Source organism: Syngnathus typhle, linkage group LG17, assembly GCF_033458585.1.
Source record: "Syngnathus typhle isolate RoL2023-S1 ecotype Sweden linkage group LG17, RoL_Styp_1.0, whole genome shotgun sequence".
NCBI classification, from domain to species: Eukaryota; Metazoa; Chordata; class Actinopteri; order Syngnathiformes; family Syngnathidae; genus Syngnathus; species Syngnathus typhle.
In genome coordinates, this window is record NC_083754.1 from 5398530 (window position 1) to 5422513 (window position 23984).

General features: G+C 49.0%; 1 protein-coding gene across 1 annotated transcript; it reads right to left on the minus strand.

Annotated features, from left to right (window-relative positions):
* Position 1: 1 nt before the first annotated feature.
* Positions 2 to 23003, minus strand: notch3 (notch receptor 3). The gene is made up of 33 exons (XM_061302510.1): positions 22643 to 23003; positions 21968 to 22040; positions 14934 to 15076; positions 14537 to 14872; positions 13715 to 13837; positions 13410 to 13643; positions 13190 to 13345; positions 12931 to 13116; positions 11928 to 12041; positions 10927 to 11040; positions 9990 to 10223; positions 9768 to 9878; positions 9447 to 9639; positions 9240 to 9385; positions 8336 to 8569; positions 8112 to 8264; positions 7807 to 8035; positions 7532 to 7733; positions 7304 to 7460; positions 7038 to 7222; positions 6527 to 6659; positions 6201 to 6458; positions 5865 to 5974; positions 5254 to 5783; positions 4865 to 5191; positions 4652 to 4791; positions 4340 to 4568; positions 4109 to 4199; positions 3856 to 4024; positions 3403 to 3707; positions 3172 to 3319; positions 3003 to 3100; positions 2 to 2881 (listed from the first exon to the last, which is right to left on the minus strand). Exons 1-33 carry the CDS (start codon positions 22701 to 22703, stop codon positions 1451 to 1453), a joined length of 7353 nt encoding a protein of 2450 aa, XP_061158494.1. The 5' UTR covers positions 22704 to 23003; the 3' UTR covers positions 2 to 1450.
* Between the last annotated feature and the right edge of the window lie 981 nt (positions 23004 to 23984).

A 23984-nucleotide genomic window follows, 5' to 3' on the forward strand; every position in this document is an offset into this window, starting at 1 on the left:
ATTGTGCTAAATGAAGTACATTTTATTTTTGTCCTTTTTAGTACATAACAATCATTTTAGAAACATAAGACCTTTCCAACAAAACATCTACCCGGTAACAAACATATGTACACACAGAAAACGTCAAAAAGTTGAAATGTACAAACACTCAGTGCGACCTGGTAGGGAAAACTGGCAGGCAAAATAAACAATATATATATTTATAAAACCCCGAAAATGATCAAACAAAAACAACAAGAGTTACAAATTGAGTCGGAGTGGAACTTGGGAACAAAAGTGAACAGGATACAAAAATAAAGAACTAATAGTAGAAGTAGTAGTAGTAGTAGTTTCTACGGGAGTGGTGCGGATGAATGACTATGAATTGTTCTTTTACTGATGCATAAATCATATCAAGGTTGACGGGAAATTGGCTTAATTGGATTAAGCAACCTCATCCATCCTTAAAAGGTGTCAAAAGAAAAAAAGTGCAGCACTACACAGTAGCGTTGCTCCCTTACATCTCTTCCAACAGTCCTTTAGGATGCACGTCAACCTAAACCCAAACTATATTGAAATTTTCAGGAATGATGGAGAGAAAAAATTAGCAGCTGGTGAGCATAGCTTAGCATATCTGAGGTCAACTAAAAAAGGAATGCATGTATTAAACGTTGTTACAAAGATTAAAAAAAAAAAATCTTAAAAAAAGGCAGTGACAGGCTGATTTTCAAAACTAGTCAAAATTGTCCCTTAAAGAAAAACTAAAAAAATATTTTTTTCTTTTTCAAAGGCCATCATTAAAGAATGCTTTCATTTCCACTCCCGTCATATAAATATCCATCGTGCGGTTCATTTGGCCAGTCACCACTTGAAGTGCTTCGGACACGCTCATCTACATTCTTAATACTCAAAAAAAAAAAGCACAATTGAATCCAATGGGAAATGGAACTCTGGAGTCGCAACCCAACTTTTGAACGGGCCTGAATAAATACCAGGAGAGGTGATGAGCAGGCCTGAAGGATAAATTAAATTAGGAAAATAAGAAGTCAAATGAAAGGTTGTGGGACTTTTTTTTTTTTTGCATGAAACTAGAACAAAAAGGAGTGTGAAAATACCTACAAAAATACAAACAATAAATAAAAATAAATGAATTCCCCCCTTCAGATTTTTAACTACTTTTAAACGTTTGTTAGTTTTTAGGAGAGGATCCCACAGTCTTTTGAAATAAAAGACTTGGTTTTCTTCATATACTTTTTTTTTTTTTTTAATAATAAAGTCCATCTGTGACAGAATTACTTCATTAATTTGTCTGCTAGTTTTTCAGACAACACACGTTTTTCCCTTTACTGTGTCTCACAGGCCGTCCGCAAACATCACACGTGGGCGGGCGGGCGGGCGTTCCTTGGCGTAAACAAGTCAATCCAAATCCAATAAAAAATCTTGGAAACAGGTTGACGCATGGACTGCATCTTTAAGCAAACACCTGCATCTTTTTGTTGGCTTCTGGGATATTTGAAATTTGGGTCTGGGCGGAGCCGGCGGCGGCAACGGCGACTGCAGGGCTGGGCGTGGAGTCTGACCAGTCGGACACGCACTGAGGGGAGGGGCTGGACCAGGGCTCGGGGGACTCGGGCGAAGGGGTCAGGTAGGGGTGCTCGGTGGGCAGGTGCAGGTAATGCTTGGGGGTGGCGTCGAGCGCTGACGTGTAGCTATGCTGCGAGGGCGGGGTGGGGTAATCTTCCGTGGAGCCCGGCTGGGGGACGGGAGCTTGGGCAGGCGGGGCGACGCCCGGCGGAGCCTGCTGAGGCGGCTGCTGGAAGAAAGGCGGCGGGGGTTGCGAGGTCTGCGGCGTAGGCGGCGTGGACGACGCCATGCGGGCCATACTCTGCTGGCTTACCGAGTGGCTCATAATCTGCTGCTCGCTAATGGAGGGCAGTTTGACGGGGCTGACGCTCGGCGTGGAGGTGACGGGCGTGGGTTGCAGCATGGCGCCGCGGTACATCTGCTGCTGGTGCAACAGCATGTTCTGCTGCAGCGGGGGCGGCGGCTGCATGCTCTGCTGCGGCGGCGGCATGCTCTGCACCAGGTTCACCACCTGCTGGCCGCACTGCGAGGCGGACGCCCGGGCGTGCCAATCGAAGGGCACGCTGACCGGGCTCACCAGGCCCATGTTGAGCCCCATCTGACCTGACGGACTCAGCACGTAGCCGTGGCCCACGTCCGACGCCATGGACACGCGGCCCTGCATGGCCATGCCGCCATTGCCCAGGTCGTTGAGCTGCGCCAGAGACACAGCAAAGGGGCCGCCGCCGTCCAGCATGCCGGCGTGCACCATGGGCGTGCTCGGGACAGACATGGACGAGTGGAAGAGCCCCGGCGACGGCATGGCCACGGGGGACGTGGGGTTGGTGATGTAGCCGGCATTGCTGGCACCCCCGTGAGGCGAGTCCAGCGAATCCACTGGCGAGAGGGTGACCGAGCTCTCCAGCAGGGCACTCTGCATGTCCAAGGTCAGCTTCTTGTTACGGGCCTTGACCGAGTCCTTCAGACCGCCGGCGTGCTGACCTCCCAGGCCGGAGCCCTTAGCTCCCGGTCGGCGGTTCTTCTTTCCCTGCGGGGTGGTCTTCAGGCTGGGAAGGAACGCGCTGGGCGGGCACATGAGGGGTGACAGGGTGTGCCCGCTGGAGAGGTGGAGTCCGGGCCCGCCGTGGCCCTGGGGGCTCCTCACAGTGTTGTACTCATCCAGGAGCTGCACAATATCATGGTGCATGCGCTCCTGTGCAATGTCTCGGGGCAGCCTGTCCATGTGGTCCGTAATCTCGCGGTTGGCAAAGTGAGCCAGCAGAATTTTGACGGCCTCGCAGCTTCCCTCTCGAGCCGCAAGGAAGAGAGGTGTCTCCTCCTGAACGACACACACACACACAGATGGTTAAGAATGCGTACACCTCATCACTTTTAATGCCCACAAAAATGTTTCAATAGCCTTCCAAGGACCTGAAAAATGCATGAAATTCGATTCATACCTTAAGATCTTGCATGTCTTTGTTGGCACCATTCTTGAGCAAGGCAATCGTCGCATCCATGTTGTTAACAGCAGCTGCCCAGTGCAAGGCAGATTTACCTGAAGGCAAACAAACTTCTGTCAACATCTTCTACTCAACATGTGAGTCCCAGGGTCTAACCGGTGCTGACCTAGTTCATCAACTGCATTGACATCTGCGTGGCAAGTGATGAGTTCCTCAACCATTCCCTCCACCGCCAGCCGAGCTGCCAGGATGAGCGCCGTGGAGCCGTCGTACATGCGCGAGTCAAGATCTGTGGCCCTGTTTCGGATCAGGATCTACGACAAGACAAAGCCAAGTTCATACCTTTTACACTTGAAAATATCTTTTAGCAAATGATTCCACTTGTTCTGATGTGTACCTGGAACACTCCTTGTGCGTCCGCAGCCACGGCGGCATGCAGGGGCGAGCGTCCGGTATTATCCTGAGCGTTGGCGTCCGCTCCGGCATCCAGGAGTCTCTTGGCGGCGTCGGCACGGGCGTAGCGGGCAGCCAGGTGGAGCGCCGTCTCACCCGTGCGATCCGTTTGGGCGGCGAGCGACGCGCCCTGATAGATGAGATCTGAGATGATGTTGGCCGAGCACTCCTCGCTCTCCTCCTCCTCGGCAATCTCGGGTTCCAGTCCGCCTCCGCAGAACGACGCCAGCATAAGTGGAGTAAAACCATCTAGTAAAACAGAAGTTAGTTAATATACGTAATGAATCAGATAGCAAGCTAGCAAACTAGCTAGCTAGTGCAACATACTGTATACAGTATGTGTACGTAAATATATATATATATAAAATTCAAAATTGTTTTTTTTCTGACTACCAACCTGGGCCTCTGACATTAACATCCATGCAGTCGCTCTCAAACTCCCCTTGCGGAGGCGTGAGCGCCATAGTGGGCGGTACGCGGATGTCCGCCGCCGCCAGGTGATGTTGCGTCCACTGCCGGCTATCAACGGCGTCCTCTCTGTCTGAAAGCATGCTTGGCTCCTCCATCTTGAAGAAAAAAAAAAATGGCAGAGACATTAGTGTCATAAATTAACTGTTGTATTTCTAAGTGTATGTGGGGATTAATTTGACCTTCAGTCGTTTGGGTTCTGGGCATTCGGCGTCCATCCACTGGTCGCTGTGATCTCCAAGCAGAGACTCCTCAACCGTTTTGGGCATATGTCTGTTGATGATATTGAAGAATATGAAAAATAAAACAGGATAAAAAGAACCATCCAATCATCTAAAAGTAAATTCCACAAAAATGGCGGCTACTTGTAGCAGCGCAAATTGAGGACTACACAAATATTCCTCCAGCCTTACTTCATTCCGAGAGCATCCTGGCCCACCGGCTCCCTGCGGTTCTTGTTGCTGCCGGGCTCCTTCTTGGGTAAGAAGCCCTCGGGGAACCACAGCGTGCTGTGCTCCCGCTTCCTCCGGGAAATCAACATGCCTAACACCACGATGATCAGCAAGAAAAGCGACGCTATGCTGACCAGCATCAGCTTGCCCCATTGAGGAATGGGGTCCGTTTCATCCACAATCTTTTCACCTACGCAGGCAAAAGCGAGGGAGTGATTACAGATATGTTCCTCTGTGGTTCCTGCTGTGCTTCTCGCGTTCGCTTGTACCTACCGCGGACTTCTTTGAGCGGGTACGGGAAGCGGAGCATTTCGACGGCCGACAAGGCTCCGAGGTAGTCGGCGGCGCTCTCGGGCGTTGGGAAGCAGTCGTTAGTACACAAGCGGTTGTCTATCTCCAGGTACACGATGGAGCTGCTCAAACAAGACACTGATGTTAGTGATCCAAAGACACCCCGAGTGGGCTTCCTTACACTAAACCACTCACCCGATAATCTCCTGCTGAGGTTGCAGCTCCCGCTTAAGGCGTGCTTCCCGCCGGGTGTAGGGTCGGATCATCGCCTCGCCGTTGTGGTCCAGCCGGAAGCGTAGCGTGGTGTGAAGGATGGCGCTCAGCTTGAGCAGAAAGGCCGTGCTGGTGCGGAGAAGCTCCTCCGGGGGCAGCAGCACCACTAGAACCAAGGAGCCGTCCACGATATCTTCCGGGACCTTTTGAGCGCAATCCAGGCCGTCCCAGCCGCATTCCTCCGTGTTGCAGCCTTGGTCGCAAAGGCCGTCGGCGTAGTGGTCGATACAGTACGTCTCATAGATGGGGCTGAAGGAAGCACAAAATTAGAATAACATCAATCAGAACAGGACATGACACAAAAAACTCACTTGCAAACTTTCTCCTTGGTTTTGCAGTCAAAGTTGTCGTATAAGCAGTCAGCGTTGTTGCACGACTCGTCGCACTGGCTGTTATTGAAGACTCGCCAGCAGCGAGGGTCGGCGCAGCGGGCCCAAGGGTTGACCGCCAGCGAGCAGTCGCCGCCGTCCCAGCGGCAAGCCAGCGTGCTGCACTCTTTGTCGCACACGCCGTCGTTGGCTTTGCCGTGACAGTCGCTCAGCGGGCACGACAGGACCGGGGCCTCGTTGAGCCGGCCGGTCTGCTCGCACCGTTTGCCCGTCCACCCGCTGGGACATTGGCAGTGGAAGAAGGGGAAGGCGGTCTCCTCGGTGCAGAGGCCGCCGTTGCGGCAGGGTTGCGAGGAGCAGCCTTCGTTGCTGCGGTGGGCGCATTGCGGCCCGCCGTAGCCCGGCAGGCAGCTGCAGCGCGCCCCTCGTGTGGTGAGAGCGCAGCTTCCGCCGTTGTAGCAAGATAGCTCGCGGCAAGACATGCTTCGCTCGCAGTTGGGGCCTGTGTAACCCTGCAGACAATATCAAGTTTGATCAAATACAAAAAATGATCCGTTTGATCCTTTATGTGACTGAAGTCAATATGGACTTACGAGCTGACACGTGCACGTGTAGCCAACAGCAGAACTGGACCCGGAGCACGCTCCTCCGTTTTGGCAAGGCTGAGATTCACAAGCACTGAATCGGTTTTGGCACCTTCGACCTAAAACAACGACCAAAAACACACAGACAAAAACAAAGCTCAATCGCAGAAGTTCACCAAAATTTTGATTCTGAATGAAACAAGCTGTTTGTAGACTTCTTAAAGAAAGACTAAAATAAAAACAGAAAAAAGACATTGTAAATTCACTTCATCCTCTTTTGTCTTGGTAACAAGAATAATATTTCGATTTTTTACGCTCCTTAGTTAGGACAAAAGTTTATCTAACCCGTGAAGCCGACTTTGCAGACACACTGGTAGTCGTTGGGCATCTGGATGCAGTCCAGGCTGTTGGAGGGACTGCAAGGGTTTGAGAGACACTCGTTGATGTCCCCCTCGCACCGCTCGCCGGTGAACCCGGGCGGACAGTTGCAGCGGTGGCCGCCCACTCGGTCCACGCAGGTGCCGTTGTTGAGGCACTTGTGGAGAGCGCCGCGAGACCTCACAGGTGGGGCGCAGTCGTCTTCGTTGATCTCGCAGAGGACGCCTTGAAGAGAGACCGTTTTGAGTAAAGTCAGAATTGTGCCCTGTCTTTCCTTTGGTTGTCGGACATACCCAGAGTGCCAGGAGGACAGGAGCAGATGTAATGTCCGACCAGGTCGATGCACGTGCCGCCGTTTTGGCAAGGGTGAGACTGACACTCATTGATCTCCAGCTCACAGTTCTGACCCGTGAAGCCCGGCATGCACTGGAAGGACACGTCGAGGAGAATTTTTACATTATTACATTTTTACTATTCTTTTTTTAAATTTACTTTATTTATTATATTACTTTTATAATTATTTTTCTTTATTATAGAGAATTAATACAAAGTACTTCGGTGTTCAAGGGCCACATTTGATTCTTAACACGATTAATTCATTCATTGTAAATTCCTACATACAATTTTAAAACATATATTGTTTCATTGGCCTGTTTATTTACCAATTAAATGGATGAATAAACAAAATTAGTTCACCAAATTTTTGGGTGGATAAAACACTTCATGAAGGCAACAAATATTGGAATATTATTGATGAAGTAAATGGTCAGGAATGCAGATTGGCACAACAGCTCAAGAACTCACGTCACACTGGTATCCTCCAACATATCCCCTGCAGGTGGCGCCATTGCGACAGGGTTTGTCCTCGCAGTGGTCCACTTGGCTCTCGCAGTAGCTGCCCGTGTAGTCGCCGGGACACTTGCAGTAGTGCGTGTTGCCCGTGTTGACGCAGTGGCCGCCATGGTGGCACAGCTCGTCCGTCTGGAGTCCTGATGACGAGAAACGAGGACGTGAGCGACCACGTTGCGCATCAAAAAAAGATGGAAAAGTATAAAAAGTCAAAACTAGACCTCTTTGGCGAGCCGCCGTCTCACAGGAGACTCGGGGGATGTCGCAGTAACGTCCGGACCAGCCGTGAGCGCACTCGCAGAGGAAGGCCGAGTCTTTTTGACGACAGCGTCCTCCATTCTGGCAGGGGGAGGAGCGTCTGCACCAGTCAACTGGTGTCTATAGATAAAAAGCAACAATTAGCATGCTAGCACTCAAGAAGTTGAAGTCGATTGTCTTTTTAGGTGTACCTGACAGCGCGAGCCAGCGTAGCCTTTGGGGCAGGTGCAGCGGAAGGACTCCAGGGCGTCTTGGCAGACGCCCCCGTTGAGGCACGGCTGCGAGTCGCACTCGTTGACCTCGTACTGGCAGTGCGAGCCGGTGAAGCCCGAGCGGCACGTACACGAGTAGCCGTTGATCTTATCCGTGCACGTCCCTCCGTTGAAGCACGAGCTGCCGACGTGGAAACAACTCACGTCAGTCACGTATTAAAGCTCGAGCCATTTGGAGAAATAACGGCACCCACCTTTCCGTGCAATCGGGTATGTTGGTTTCGCAGTGGATGCCGGTGAAGCCGGCCCTGCACGAGCACGTGTAGGAGTTGACGTAGTCGGTGCACGTGCCGCCGTTCTTGCAGGGCAAACTTTGACATTCGTTGATCTCCAGATTGCAGCGAGGCCCGGTGAACCCCGGCAGGCAGCTGCAGTGGAAGGAGTTGACGCTGTCCGTGCAGGAGCCTCCGCTTAGGCACGGATCTGCGGAGCCACGGAAGGGAACCGATGAGGGATTTGCGCAAGGGCGCCGTACGTTGACATCCGTGCGGCCACTCACTGGGGGAGCAGTCGTTGATGTCTGTGTCGCAGGTGGGCCCGGTAAAACCGGGCCTGCAGGAGCACACAAAAGACCCCAGTGTGTTGGAGCAGGTCCCGCGGTTCTTGCAAGGATTGGAGAGGCATTCGTTCACATCTCTGTTACAAAGTTGCCCTGCGGATGGCAAAAAATGTCAGGTCACGGTGTAGATGTGACCACCTTCCTTCATGTGGTCCCGTGCCCACCTTGCCAACCGGGCTGGCAGTTGCACTGGTAGCCAAGGTAGTCTGCGGTGTGGGTGCAGATGGCCTGATTTGAGCAGGGGTTCGGGGAACAAGGGGTGAGCACTTCGGCACACGTGGGGCCGCTGTAGGGAAGCTCGCACAGACAGGTGAAGCTGGCCACGCCGTCCACACACGTGCCTTTGTTCAGGCAGGGACTGGACGCACACTCGTTGATGTTCACCTGGCAGAGGTTACCTAGCCGGGGACAAAAAATATTTATTATACATGAATCCAAGTGGACTAATTGACGCCCTTCTAAAAACAATTATAATTGCCTCTTTCAAAGTGTGGTGCTATACGACTGTTGACACCAGGGCTCCCTCTAGTGGCACATAAACAGCTCAGTTGTATTTAACTTTTTAGTATTGAGCATTTGCAAGTACATGAAGAAAGCTCAATTAAATTTTATTTAAAACTATTTTATTTGATTGTTATTTATTGACAGATCATTTATTTAGTTTGTATTTATTATTTTTATATTTTTATCTTATTATTTTATTATTTATTATTTGACTTATTATTTATTTTTACTTTCTACATGTAAGCACGGTGTTCAAACTCTGTATAATGAAACAAAGACTTCAACAACAGTAAATATACTTCCAAGGAATAAATCCTGTCTTGTTCTGGATGAACACCAAGGCCGACTACGCTACTGTATTTTATTGCTAGTCATGATGGTGTTATAGTTGGCAAACTACATATTTTTTAGCGGTCGAAAAAGAAACCGCAAAATAGGGTCAAGGAATCAATTAAATTCATAAATCAAAGCAGAGATGATAGAACTCGAATATCAAATGTGGAAATCCTTTTTTTCCCCCCAATGTTTCTTGTCCAAGCAGTTTCAATCAATTTCACAACGTACCTCTAAAGCCCTGACGACATTTGCAGGTGAAGCCGTTAAGTTGATCGATGCAAGTGCCGGCGTTCTGGCAAGGGCTCGGCAAACAGTCATTCCGGTCCAGGTCGCAGTTTTTTCCCACCCAGCCTGGCTCGCAATCACAGCGATAACTGCAAAGACACAAAGGAAGTCAATTTTCGCCCGGAATGCAAACTCGGAGAGCGTGCGTACCCGTTGATGTCGTCCCTGCAGGCGCCGTGGACGCACGGGCTGCTGCCGCATTCGTCCACCTGCGAGTAACAGTACGGGGGCTTGAACCCATCCGGGCACTGGCAATGGAAGCCGTTCTCCTCGTCCACGCACGTGCCTCCGTTGCGACAGGGGCTCGACGCACACTCGTCTATCTCCACGTTACACTTGGGACCTGACAAGATAGCGAGTGTCAAATGAAATTTAAATGAGTCTATCAGGGGAGGTCCAAACTTTTTCCACTGAGGGGAAAAAATGTACAAGTGTGATAATAAAATATTCAAATAAAAAAATGGACTTTACCGGTGAAGCCGGGCTTGCAAACGCAGTCGTAGCGGTTGATGCCATCTTTGCACATGCCATAGTCACACGGGTTACTGGCACAATCGTCGAAATTGATCTCACAGTTGGTGCCTGTTGTGAGAGCAAACTTTTAACGACTTTTCCCCGCCCTCACAATGAAACAAAACAACAACAAAAATGTCCTTATTGTAAATAATACAAAGAGATTTGTCTGGTCCGTACCCGACGTCCCGTGTTGGCACTGGCAGATGTATTTGTTGACCAGGTCGACGCACTTCCCTCCGTTCTGGCAAGGGTTGCTGTGGCACTCGTTGAGCTGGTTCTCGCAGCGGTAGCCCGTGTAGCCGGCGTCGCAGTTGCACGTGTAGCTAGCGATGCCGTCCACGCAGGTGCCGTGGTGGCACGGGTCGGGCTGGCAGTTGTTGATGTTGCTTTCACATAGCGTACCTTCGTATCCTAATGAGAGAACAGAGTATTGTTGACCTAGCTCGAAAACAGAATCCCAAAAAATGGATCGACCCGGTTTCCATGGCAACAGGTTGTCTGTGCATCAGACAAGTGTTGGTTTGTTTGCTAAGTGCCACAGAGTTGGGCAAAGCAGCAAAGAAAAAAAGTTCTACCAAACCCCCCCGACGAGGCCCGCTTTTGTTCTCTGCGGCGGAGGGAACAATGGCGGGCCGCAGCACGTCAAACAGAGCCACTTCACCATGCAGGGGGGGGGGGGGGGCTTTGAGGGAGGGGGGGGGGGGGTCGCAAATACAGGGAATACCAAGCAGCTGGCATTTGAAACAATGAAGCAAAGGCCCTCATAAACGCTTAACATCAAACCACATAAAGCGATGCCGTGCTTCCCAACCTGTTGAGCAAAGGCATTTTTTTCATCCTCATAAAACTGTCGATGCATGTGAAGGAATGAGGGACGGGGCACACCATAAGGTGTTGTGGAGGGGGGGGGGATGAACAGATGAACAAATGAACAGATGTCGGGGTGACGACCAAGGTTCTTTTCTAGGCAACTACTGGTGACCCGGTGATCTTGGAGGGGGGGGGGGGATTCTGGGGGATTAGCGGGCTGAAGTCGGTTTGTAGAGATATAGCTGACCCCCGCCCAAAAAAACTAAACAAATGCACAAGTGCTTTAGGCGCCCGACAAACTTACCTTCGGCACAGCGGCACTCGAAGCCGTTGGGTCGGTCGTAGCACTTGGCGCCGTTCTGGCAGGGCGTGCTGGCGCACTCGTCGATGTCAATCTGGCACATGGTGCCGGTGAAGCCTGGGACAGTCAAACACAGAGGGGACAGGTCAGAGAGTAACTCCGGGGCGGTTTTGTCCCTTCTTAGTGGCCCTGGGGGCAAAGGTCTCCGGCGTGGTCAGAGACGTCTGGCTCAGACTGGTTAAGAGCTGCGTCATCTGGACGCTGATGGAAATCCCATGACCTTGATGGCATTTCAAGGTCACGGAAAAGACCTCATACGAGGTGCGCCTATCAACTTGGCAACGATGAGAAAGACGGATTTTGCGAGTAGCGCTCTGTTGCTTTGAAAGCTTGAGAAACTACGCAGCCTTGAAATCGGTGGGCAACGTGCCCAGATTGGGGGGCTTCATTGGTAGCACGCTGCTCTGTTGATTAACAATGTGAGGATGGGCTGTGTGTTGCTGCTGATGGGGGGTGTGAGCAGAGGAGACAGTGGGATTGTTTTCTCTTTTGCCCCCCTCCCTCTCCTTTTCTACATCAACCCCACAGGCTCAATAGCGAGATGGGGAGGCGGACGAGGAGGGGGGGGAGACGTCTGTCCCAGATGTAAATTGCGGACCTGGAAAAGAATCTCATTAGCGGGACTGCTGTTCAGACCACCCCTCCCCTTCGCCATCACCACCAACCAAGGCAAGTTGAGGGAGACTGCTGTCCCTTTTACATTCCAAAGGGGAGGGGCTTGGGGGTCACAATAGTGTCTTTGTTTAGGCACTTTTTTTTTTAATAAGTGGAGGCTGGACTGTCTCAGATTGCCATTCAAATCATGTGCACACAAATGAGGATATTTCTAATATAAAATATTGCTCTGTGTATTTTGGGTGAGAAGCAAACTGTTGAATATGTGGGAATGTGACAGCAATAACATTAATTTCCCCAACATCGTGTGTGTCTGAAATTCATCTTACCAGGTTGGCAGGTGCACGTAAAGCCATTGACCATGTCCCGACAGATGCCATCGTTCACACACGGGTTGCTCTCGCAGTCGTCGACGTCGGTCTCACAGTAAGTCCCCGTGTAACCTACAAGACATGTTTGCATGTGAGTACAAAACAAAAATGTCATTCCTGGGAAATCCCAATAATCCCATCATTGGTGAGCTATTTTTAGAACAGGCCCGCGGGCTACTCGAGTGGTCCTCAGGGCCTACTCACAGGCCCACGTCCATGACCGTGTGTGTGTGTGTGTATGGTCCCCACTCTCAACAATTCTATGAGAACCCTTTTTCATGCTCTCCTGGGGACTTTACTGAACCGCAGGATTCGTTGACCTCGAGTCCTAAGATGTTACATCGCATCGCAACACCTCGAGGTCGGCGTCCCATTCACCGGATGTATGTTATACATTCGCTGTTAGCAAACCAACTAACACCCCCCACCCCCTCATTGAAGTGAAGCCGAGTGTGGAAGCCGCCCGGCTTGAGCTTTGCCGGGCGGCCTGACGATGAGGAGGAAGAGCCTGTCTCTGGAAAGAGGAAAAAAAAAATGGGAGGGGGGGGGGTCGAAGAGGGGGGCTCTGGGAAAAGGCCTCCTTTCCCCTCTCTGTGTGTACGAGGGTGCAAAGTGGAGCACAGAGGGGCCCTATTGTTCGGCTCCATTCCCACCACTCTACAACTCATTACTATTCAGAGCACAGCGCTCCCCCTAACTGCTCGCCCTCTCTCACATCCAGTCCTATAGAGCCCACTCCCAGCTCTAATTTGTATAGTTCCCAAAACCCCGGGATGCATGTAGCACCGTGCGTGAGAGTTTCACTCTGGTTTTTGTCACCCAGAGTCCAAACCATCACTTTGTCCGCACTAATACCCTCTCTGTCTGGTTGTACAGTGCGTCGAGAGCCCCCTTTGCACTCCATTACATAATAGCCCACTCTGGCGGTCGGCATGGCAACGGTGGAGATAATACCCCGTACCTGGCATGCAGATGCAGGTGAACTCTCCGATGCGGTCCAGGCAAGTGGCGTCGTTCTGACAAGGCATGGACACGCATTCGTTGATGTCGATCTCGCAACGCGGGCCGGCGTAACCGCGGCCGCATTGACATTGGAACGAGCCCTCGGTGTTGACGCACTTGCCAAAGTGCTCGCATGGGTTTGCACCTGTGAGACAAAATGGAGGTTTGAGAAGAGAAGACGTGACAGTCCAGTGGCAACAAACAAGTCGCAAACATACCGATGGAGCATTCGTCCATGTCCTGGTTACAAGCCCCTCCCACAAAGCCAGCAGGGCAGGTGCAAATGGCGCGGCCGTTGAGGGGGTTGGTGTCGCACACGGCTCCCTCGTTGCAGGGGTTGCTCACACACGCGTCCTCCAAGTGGCACAGCAAACCTAAACCAGGTCCAACAATAAAATAACGCCGCTCAAAATGTGGCCCGATGATGCGTTCACTTACCCGTCTTTCCGACCGGGCACTCGCAGAAGAAGGAGGCGACTCGGTCGTGGCAGGTGGCCCCGTTGAAGCAAACGGCGATGGCGCAGTCGTCGATGTTCTCGCTGCAGTCGTCGCCCGTCCAGCCGTTGACGCAGACGCAGGTGTGACCCCCGATGGTGTTGAAGCACGTGCCCCCGTTGTGGCAGGCGTTGGGCTGCATCAGACACTCGTTGACGTCCTCGGCGCAGTACTGGCCTGGCGTGGTGAGGTGTGATTAGCTCACACGACTCATATTTAAAATTTTCAAGAAAGACCGTGTGCTGTACCTGTCCATTCAGGTGGGCACTGGCAATTATACGTGTTGACTCCATCCACGCAAATCCCGCCATTCATACACTTGTGACCCGGACAGTCGTCCACATTATTCTCACAGTTGTGGCCTTGGAAGCCTGGAGCGGATGGAGGGAAAGGTTACAACAAACAAACATATTAAGTCGCCGTCGCCCCCCCCCCCCCCCCCCTGTTCCGCAACAATCAATTTAACTCATAACCTCGAGTCACGTTTCCCACACTGCAGGGGCGCGAGGTAGTTAAAAGGTTGAGTGGGCGACTGTTTACATGCACTCGTGACGGTTCCCACACGACGCCGACGAGAGACTCGGCGGCTGCCTCGGAGGCCCGTGCTCCCTGCGGTGTTTGCTTGTTTTATAATCTTCCAGTTTCAATGACTTCCTTTCTGGCAGGAGACATTTCCTGTCGGCTCCCCAGTGGCAAGCCAGAAAGGGTCCATAAAGTAAATTCTTTCTGTTGTGGACATAGTGGAGCAGGAACGCGGGCGTGCGATCCTCCTCCGACAACTTCTCAACACAGCCACCCCGTTTCTCATCAGTCTATAAATAGCAGGTGGGAAGCTGATCTGCCATGTATGAGTAAATCCCAGCAGCGACGTTCACAACTGCGTCATCGGCCATGGGAAGAACTTCAGACTTGGGAAAACAGCGGGCCTACGCTCTGATAGTGATGGTTTGCATGTGTGCATACCCCCGCCCCCCCCCCCCCCCCCTATGTGGGATGGCCCCAGTGGGCTTGCCGCAGTTTGGCTTAAATTTATGTGGGATAGCGGTTAGCATTAGCAGTAGCATACATACCTGGCAGGCAGGCGCATTCATAGGAATGGTCGCTGGTCTGGCGACATGTGCCGCCGTTGACGCACTGCGAGGGGGCGCAGGGCTGGGTGGACACCTCGCACGTGCGCCCGCTGTACCCGGGCGGGCACTGGCAGCGGAAGGACCCGTGGGTGTTGATGCAAAGGCCGGCGTTGAGGCAAGCGCCGGGCTTGCGGCACTCGTCCACGTCGCTGCGGCAGTTCTTCCCTTGGAAGCCAGGTGGGCAGGAGCAATTGTAGTGATTATTCCAGTTGGCACAGCGGGCGCCATTGGCGCAAGGACTCGTGGCGCAGGCGTCAATGAGCGAGCAGTCTTGGCCTGGAATTAGAAGGAACGGTCAGATGGTGCTGAAGCTTCGTGCTAATTGTGAGGGGCATACCTCTGAAGCCCCTCTGGCACACGCAGCTGTACTGCGGGACGCCGTTGACCACTTGGCTCTTGCAAGCGGCCCCGTTAAGACACGGCGATCGGTGGCAGGGATCCTGGTGCTGACAAAGCGGACCGATGAATCCTGGACGGCATCTGGACAAATATGAGCGTTAAGTCTTTGAGAGGCAAAACAGGTAACAAGCTAAAAAGCCAAACTTCCGATGCAATCAATTCCCATTTTGTTCATTAATGCAGCGCATCTGGCCGTGCGGACCCCGTGACAACTCCTTCTTGACTCATAATGTGGTGCGAGGCTGGCGTCTACGCCCTGGAATAATTTCATATTAAGCGCCGGTTGCTTCAAAAGTGCAACGTGGTTTTGTGGAATGAGTGATGCACTCGCAAACGGAGCCAGGCCATATCCTGACGGACGGGCTTTACCAAACGCGCAATTTGTGTCCTCTCCAGCTGGCGAGAGCCATTTTTTCAGTGTCAGCTAACATTCCTCCTTCCTTACGGCTTTTTCCGCAGGTCGGCTCTAAAGAATATCCGAACACGCCCAGCGATGGCTGACAGGAAGCCAAAACGATTCCACCCCGTGCCGACGTAAGAAAACTGGAGTCTACACTCAGCATGCTGAGCAAAGAGGAAAAGACAGCTGTGATATTTGGAGAAGTTCTATTTGTTTCCAAGACACACTATCCCGTCTCGCCTTTTGTTTAAACATATCAACATCGGATTAGGAGTATCTGATTGCTCTCTACGGGCCGATGAGAGTTCAGACAAGGTTTGTGCTAACGGAGGAGGTTAGTTTGAGTTAGAAACCCGACACCCAGATTGGAGCCTCGGGTACAAGCCCCCCCTCTCTCTTCAAACAGGCTGTTTGATGCTGATGACAGAGCAGTGACGGCCAGGATTTGGTTCGCCCCGAGGCGCTGTCTTTTTTTTTTTTTTTTTTTTTTTACTGCCGAAGAACCCCCAGGCTTAATCAACAATGGATTCCCCTCTGTTCTTCTTTGTACAAGCATTCTATTATTGCACGCTGATCTACAAAACAAACTTTTTGTTTTGCAGTTGTTGTTGGGAGTAGGCCAGCCTTTTTACTATGTTTGTTACTATGTTTGACTTGCTTTGGAGTGTTACAATGACAAAATGATAAAGGGAAGCCACAGGGCTTCAGCACAAAGGACTGCACTGGCATATCCAAGAGAAAGAGACATGAAGAAAAAAAAGAGTGCAGTCGAATAGAACTATTAAATAGTTGAACAACTAGAAACACAACATTTACTAGGGATGGGTGAGTAGCCTGCTAATAGCAAAATTAAGAATCGGGTCAATACCAGCCTTATTTTAAGGTATCGGGTACTTTTAGATGCGGCCGATACCAGCAGCTGACAATTATGGCAAATTTTTTACATTGGGTTAAATTAAAATGTATTTAAAAAAATAAAAAATAAAACAGAACTCTTATTGGTATCAGTCTGAAAAACACATTTTGAACATCCCAACAATTTACAGTTGAATGTAAGCACAGGCTCTAAGATTAGAAGTTGGCTCAGCTACTACCCCCCACTCGAACTAAAACGGCAGCTTGGCACCCCCCCCCCCCCCACACTGCTGAGAGGTCAAATGTCAGAGGTCCCCCGTCTGATTGTGATGATAATGTCACTCAGGCTGCAGGGCGAGGGGTTGGGCTACGCCGCAGGAGAGAATGTCTTTGGAGGCTGCAACTGGTGGACGGAGAGGGGGTGAATTTGGGAGGGGGGGTGTGGGGGTTAGAGACGGTCTGGTCCAGAGGGAATGCCATGTCATATTTCCTGTAATCCCTTGTCCGCTGCTCTAAAAACACAGCGCTGGCTCCGAAACGCAGGATGGCCGTCGCCCTGGCAACGGGGCAGACCAAAGAGCAAGCCTGACACTCAACCAATCACCCCGCCCGCCCCTTGGTACCCAGGGCTATTTGTCATGGCTTGGCTGGGTTTATTTAGAGGCAAATTAACTATGTCTGGAATCTAGCGGGTCAGGACAATAAAAAAAAAAAGAAACGTGGCACACAGAGGACCATTCGGCGAGGCCAACGGTTGTCAAAAGTTGTTTTTTTTTGCGACTTAAGTCAGCTATTTTCTGGATTTTCAAAACACGCATTCTTTTGTATAGACTCGTCTCATGGCCAGCGTTCTTTCTCTCATAACCCAAACTCAACTGATACCAGCGTACAGTTCGATCCCGCTGGCCCAAAACAAGTGCTTATCGGACTCGGATTCCGCAGCTTCTGGGAACGCCAAGGGGAAGCACGCGAAGGGCAGGTGCCGGCTGCTGTTACGCACCAACCTCCTCCCCCTTGGGTGCCGACTTCTGACCTCTGAGGAAGAAGACGCCAGATGATGACGAGCAAGAAGTTCTTTCAAGCCGTTTTGCATGGATGTGTCTAATCCTCCCCGTGTCAAACCATGAGATATTTTACCAGCTGCGTTTCTCGGGCACCACGCATCTGTCCACATCTGTCATTGAGTCTAGTCGTCTCCGAGTCAAAATAACAACTGCTTTTTTTTCCCGGGGACGCACACACGCACACACACAAAAACCACTTCACATGACTGAAGAGACACATCAACCTAAAGAAAACATGCATTAACGATTCCTTTTAGCCTTTTAGCTTCACACAAAGCTTCACCACTGCAACACGGCATGCAAAGCAAACAACCGCATGCCTGAACACAAAGGGAAGAAACTTACAACCGGCGTGGTAGCCACAAACGATGACATCCAAACAGGAAATTGCAAAAGAAGAAGAAGAAAGCATTTTAACGAGTGGAAGTGAGAGCTTTCATTTCAGATATGGACTTTTGATTTATGGGATCTGGTGGAACCCAATGCGGGTTTTCCTGCTCTGTGGTTCATTGAAGCAAGGGGTAACATGAGCTCATCTCCTCCCAAACAATAGCAGATCCTCCGCCGCGGGGTCAAAGGGCGACTCACCTGTGAACAAAGACCCTGTCAACTGTGACACGGTTCCATACCCCAACAAAGCAACGTGTATCAAAGAGGCTCGCTATCTTTGAGCTCAGAGCATCTTTCTACTTTGTGATTAGGTCCAAAAGTGAAACCCAATGACATTTATTCTCCCATAGTAATGCCAACTTGAGCCTTACCCACATCCCCCTTTCTTTCTGAGGAGTCCTTGGCTCTCCCTTTCTCAGCAAACAAGCACATTGGTGGGGTGGGTGGGGGTTGTTTTTGTGGCCCCCCCAAATAAAAGCACTAAAGTAGTCAGAAGTCCTTTGTATGATCAGGTTGGAAGGCGGAGGGAGCCAAGGGGGAGGGAAGAAAGGGGGGTTAGTGACCCAAGCAGCTAGTCTTTCAGGTCTGGGCTTCCATGGACCAACAGGCCGAGGCCGTCGCCTGGCAACAGTATCCCATGGAGAGAGGGAGCCCGAACGGGGAGAAAAGGGGGTGCTGGGAACGACGGTTTCGTGAGGTTCGGACAGTTTGAGTGCTTCGGAGGAACGACCTTTGCATGTGCAGGAAGCTGGCGACACACGACCGCTCGCTTCTTGTAATTGAGTTCCTTCTGAAGCCAACCCGCTCCATCGCGAGGAAGTTTGTTCCAACAAATTATGCTCACGGTCAAACAATCGGATTGAGGTTTTTTGAAATCCGGCGCAATCAATTCCTACAATATTCAAGTTCAAGCAAAGCGTGGATGATTTTTTTTTGCGAGGCAGCTCCTTGACATTTTTCAAATAGCAGCAATAACCACATGACACGCACCCCGAGGCCGAGGTCTTTCCAAACATTCGGCATCACACACAACTACAGCGCTACCCACAACCACCAAAGTTAAACCAGATTTGTGCAAAAACTTTAAAATTCCAAAATCAAAACTTGATTTCAACATGAAAGAAGAGACCCTGTCCAGAACTCCTCAAACTATCACCACAACAGTAATAGACAAAGATCATTTGAACTTCTCAAGGCCTGCTTGATAATCAAACCTCTCCCAAAACATATATCATAATTGATTATGTTACTTTTTCCCCAAATGAAGTCAACCTGATGCTTGAGTAAAGCTGCTGCGATTAGACAGGATGTGTGGATCAAAAAGGTCAGAAGGCAGAACTTCCTGTGACAGGGCCTGGGAACCAGAGCTCCCAGTTTACAATTATATACAAATACCATCCTCCCTATATTAGTTTCAAACCGAATGGTCAGATATAAGCCATGAGCTTCCTTTTAACTAAAGCTTTTCTGCAATCCATTGTGGCACCACTCGCAGCTAATTGCAAAGTCAAACATTCCAACCATCAGGACCTCAATGAGACTGTATTGTCGGGTGCATTCCTGAATAGGCTTCCAGGGGGGGTTGGGGGGGGGGGATGGACAATAACCTGGAACTTCCACAACGACAGGAGGGAACCTCAGACAGCAGCATTCCTTTTCTAAATCCGCCGTGAAGATGGCCGAAGAAAACATCGACTGTGGACGGGGACATTAGGCATGACGGGGACGTTTGCGGATGATCAAAAATACAAGCCTCCTTTTATCATGTCTCGAGGGCCTGGGAGTAGTTGAAGGGTCACGACAGAACACGCACAATTTATACGCTAACTCGGCAACTGAGGCCAAAGGCAACACATTTATTAAAAAAAAGAAAAAAAAAAGGAAAAGAAACACTGACAGCCACTGCTTCCACATGGGGGCCGCGCCAGGGGCAACTAATGTTTTCGTTTCTGTCTCATTTTTCTTTTACACACATTTAAGGGATTTATGTCAGAAAATAATAAAGTATATAATTAAATTTGTCTTGATGCTGACTCGTCATCCAAGAACAAACGCCATTTTTTTTCACTATGAAGTTGTTAAAATTGAGCTCTTCCAACTCTGCCTAGCAACAAATCACACTTCATACAATGGAATCCAAGCTGTCCCACAGAGGTTAATGTCAACATGTGGCAAGTGAAGTCGCTCTGTGAGAGAATCAACATGTGCTAGCGAGCTAGCAGGCTAGTCAGCGAACTTGTCTCCCAGTGTGCGACTCAATGGTAGCACCTGGCCCTACGCTGCCCCTTTGTTGAGCTCTGACTTCACTGGATTACCATCACAACATCCACCAGCTGTCCTCTACGCTGCCCCCCCTCCGCCATTTTCCAAGCCAGACCCCCCTCACGACTTGCTCAGCGCCCCCCCCCCCATTAAAATCCAGCTGGATTTTCTCTGATCAACACTTTCATAATCTAATTATCTCTATTGCGCTCATACCGCCGCCCTATCAAGTCGATCGTGTTATTAAAAATATTTGTATATTTTGTTGCAGTATCTTTTCAGCTCCAGCCATGATTTGATTTACCGCTAACATAACCGTCTAAAATATGCTAATCAGCGCATCATCGAAGCCCCTGTGGGACCGCCCACAAAAAATTCAAAAATCTTTGTTTCTTTAAGGAGTGCAAGCTATTTCAACACTTAATATAAAATAACAGGTTGTTGTTTCTGTTATTTATTTTACATTTCACGATCTTTGTCCCACAGCTATTAAAAATGGGAACAATTTGTGATTCTGTGTAATCAATCAGGCAGTCCATTGCCAAGTTCAATCAGAGTTTTTGTTTTTTTTCTAACACGTGCCATTCACTTTGCCGTTACAGCTACTCGGTAAGGGTTGGCCTCCAATCTTGCATCCTTTAGTGACTCACCTGTTGAGGAAGTCGGAACACTCAGTCATAAACCTTTTTTGATGTGCCGCCTCTAATCTGACACGGCGTGACATCATGGCCGCGCAGGATATTCGAGACGCGGCTATCTGGGGCAGGAACAAAAGCCAGCTGCCATTTACTGTATATCAGTCAAATATTCAAGCCAATTGGGAAGGCCATAAAACAAAATATCTCAACTTTTTCATGAAGACCTTCTTGAATCTACAAACACGGGCTAGCATAAATTTCATTTTGTCAGTAAACATTCAAATCAAAGCTAGTTTCTGTGGCTTTTTTCTTTCCTGCACCCACTTTGTGCACTCTGTATCGGGTATCTGCAGGAAGAAAAGATCTTTTCTACTCTTGTATATCTTTGTTCTTTTCTCCTGGTTGGGGGCGGGTGGGGGTTAATGAGAGTGGGGGGGTAGTTACCTCAGAATCAAACTAGTCCAACAAGCTCAGCTTCTCTGTTCTGCTCCAGTTTGATATTTGTTGTCCGTCGTTTGCGGGAGACGCATTATTTCTATTTAAATGGCACTACAGTGGGTCCAGATGCTCCGCCTTCATCAAAAATACTTTAGAGTCTTATTCATCTTCAGTGTTTTCATGGCTTCATGAAATTACACATTGACTGACTTAATGGCACTCTGGCCACATCCCAACTGCAAATGATTGATAAAACGTGGGCGGCGGTTGCTTCTAACGGAGGCCACTTACACGTTTGTGAGTCGAGTTATGTCCGCCTCGTATTGATAAATGAGATTTACGTATAGAGTGGAACAAAAGAGGATTATTCTTATCTTATTTATCCTTATCTGACCTCTTATTCTACTAAAATGAGGGCCTTTTCGGAAAGCAGGTGGCGGAGACGGGTTGTTTCTCCTCAGTTTAACACTCGAGCATGTTCCTCCTCGAAAAAGCTACAAGGAGGGCTTAAAAGGGGACAAGTGACCCTCGGGCAAGACACTGGAGGCGATTTCACTTGACTATAGTCACGGCTTTTCCCACACAAACCGTTTTCTCCACCCCTCCACCCAAAGGAATTTTAAAACAAAAGCCTTATCAGTGTCAAAAGACGGTAAAAGCAAGCAAGGCACTTCAATTAAATGAAGCTTTTAAGGGGAATCAAATAAAATAGTTTTGGTGGAGACATTTAACAGGTGCAGAGGAGACGTGTGGAGGCTGGCTGACGCTCGTAGGTTGGATAAACCCATTTGTAACATTCGTTGGAAGGCAATTAAAAGTAGGAATGTTTATCTTTTCTGGCTTTTCTGAAAAAAACGACACCTCTCGTTGAAAGAGTGTTAAGTGAATTTAAAGACACATTCAGAGTTTAATGAGTTGCACTTACATGCATCGGGAGGGCGACTCTATGCATGTCCCTCCATTTTCACATGGCTTGGCTTTATCAGAGCATCGAAAACCTGTGGGAGATGTGAGAAATGATTTAAATGGAACTCATGCAGCAAATAATGAGACTGCAACATGAAGACAAACTGATCTGACCCCCCCTACCCCCACCCACTCCTCTTATCTGAGCCCAGCCATGCAACTAGAGGCTTTTGTTCAATTCTAAAGTGTTTGTTATGTACTTTGTTGAGCCTCAATAACCTAAAACAATTTAAATTCCTGCAAACACGCTCACGTGTAAAGTTTTTTGGTACTAAAATGTGCAAAGAGTTCATTCATTTAGCCGTAATATTTTCATTTTATTTCTGCAAGACTCCTTTGGTGCAACTAGTTTTTGAAAATATTGCTGAATTGACACAATAGCTGGCGCTTTCTCCATGCACGTGTGCATAAATACGCTATTAGCATGAACAACAGGTTCATTAGCATACCTATGGTCGGACTTCAACACAATGCATTGACATGCATGATATCATAAACATAAGATGTTTTTTAAACCGTAATAAATTCACTGGCACACTTAATTAGATGCATGCAACGCTCCACTTTAAAACAAGGTGACCATATCAAAGCATGTCCAGGCAAAGAACCGCAATGCAATCAAAGCGTTAATTACCTTCACAAAGTTGCATAAACAATAAAAAAGACAAAATAATCCACGGTATATTCCCTTCCATGTCGGTGGGAAAAAGTTTCCGGCACTTTGTGACGCCCTTTCAATACAAATACATCCTTGAGGAATCAAATTGGCGTGAGAAAGAAGGCTCCGGAGTGTGCTGGCCACGATGCCCTCTTTGTCATAAAGTTGACCGGGAAAGGAGTCGCGTTAAGTCCCGCATAAAAGAAAAAGTCCTCCGCAGCTCAGCCACCGCGGATCCTCCTTGACTGAGATTCCTTGGAAAACTTTGGCTGCACGGCAAGAGGCTGCGGCAGCACACCAGTCAACACACTCCGCCTTTCCCTCTCTCTCTCTCTCTCTCTCCCTCTCTCTCCGTCCCTCCCTCTCTCTCTCCCTCTCTCTCTCTCTCTCTCTCTCTCTCCCCTTCTCGCACCCCATCGACGCACGCACGCTGGAAGACCTTTAAGATGCTTTATTGGTCCCATTGTCAATGAAAGCGAGCGTTAGTTGAAAAAAAACCCCACATTTAAAAGAGCTAATTAAAATGACATGCATATCTATCTATCTATCTATCTATCTATCTATCTATCTATCTATCTATCTATCTATCTATCTATCTATCTATCTATCTATCTATCTATCTATCTATCTATCTATCTATCTATCTATCTATCTATCTATCTATCTATCTATCTATCTATCTATCTATCTATCTATCTATCTATCTATCTATCTATCTATCTATCTATCTATCTATCTATCTATCTATCTATCTATCTATCTATCTATCCATCTATCTATCCATCTATCTATCCATCTATCCATCCATCTATCCATCCATCTATCCATCCATCTATCTATCCATCTATCTATCCATCTATCTATCCATCTATCTATCCATCTATCTATCCATCTATCCATCCATCTATCCATCCATCCATCCATCCATCCATCCATCCATCCATCCATCCATCTTATTCAATATGTAATATCTATTATTTAATATCTACCTAATAGCTATCTAATATTATCCATCTTACTAGCTTGCTGTATGTGTGTCAATGTGAATGTTAGCTTAACATGTCCACTTTGTTATTGTTAAATATCTTGTGTAGAACTCATTAAAAAAAACTTGCAGGAATTTAAAATGTATTTGTTCAACAGTATACAGAGCTTGCCAACTGAATCATGTGAATTAAGTGAAGATCCACCATGGCCTCTCTCAATGCTAACATTAGCCAAAGATGCTACACAGCATTCATATATACTGGAAGACGTCCAGTCCTGTGCATGAATGCTCTTGTTTGTTTGTGTTTACAGTTTGCGCATGACAGATAAG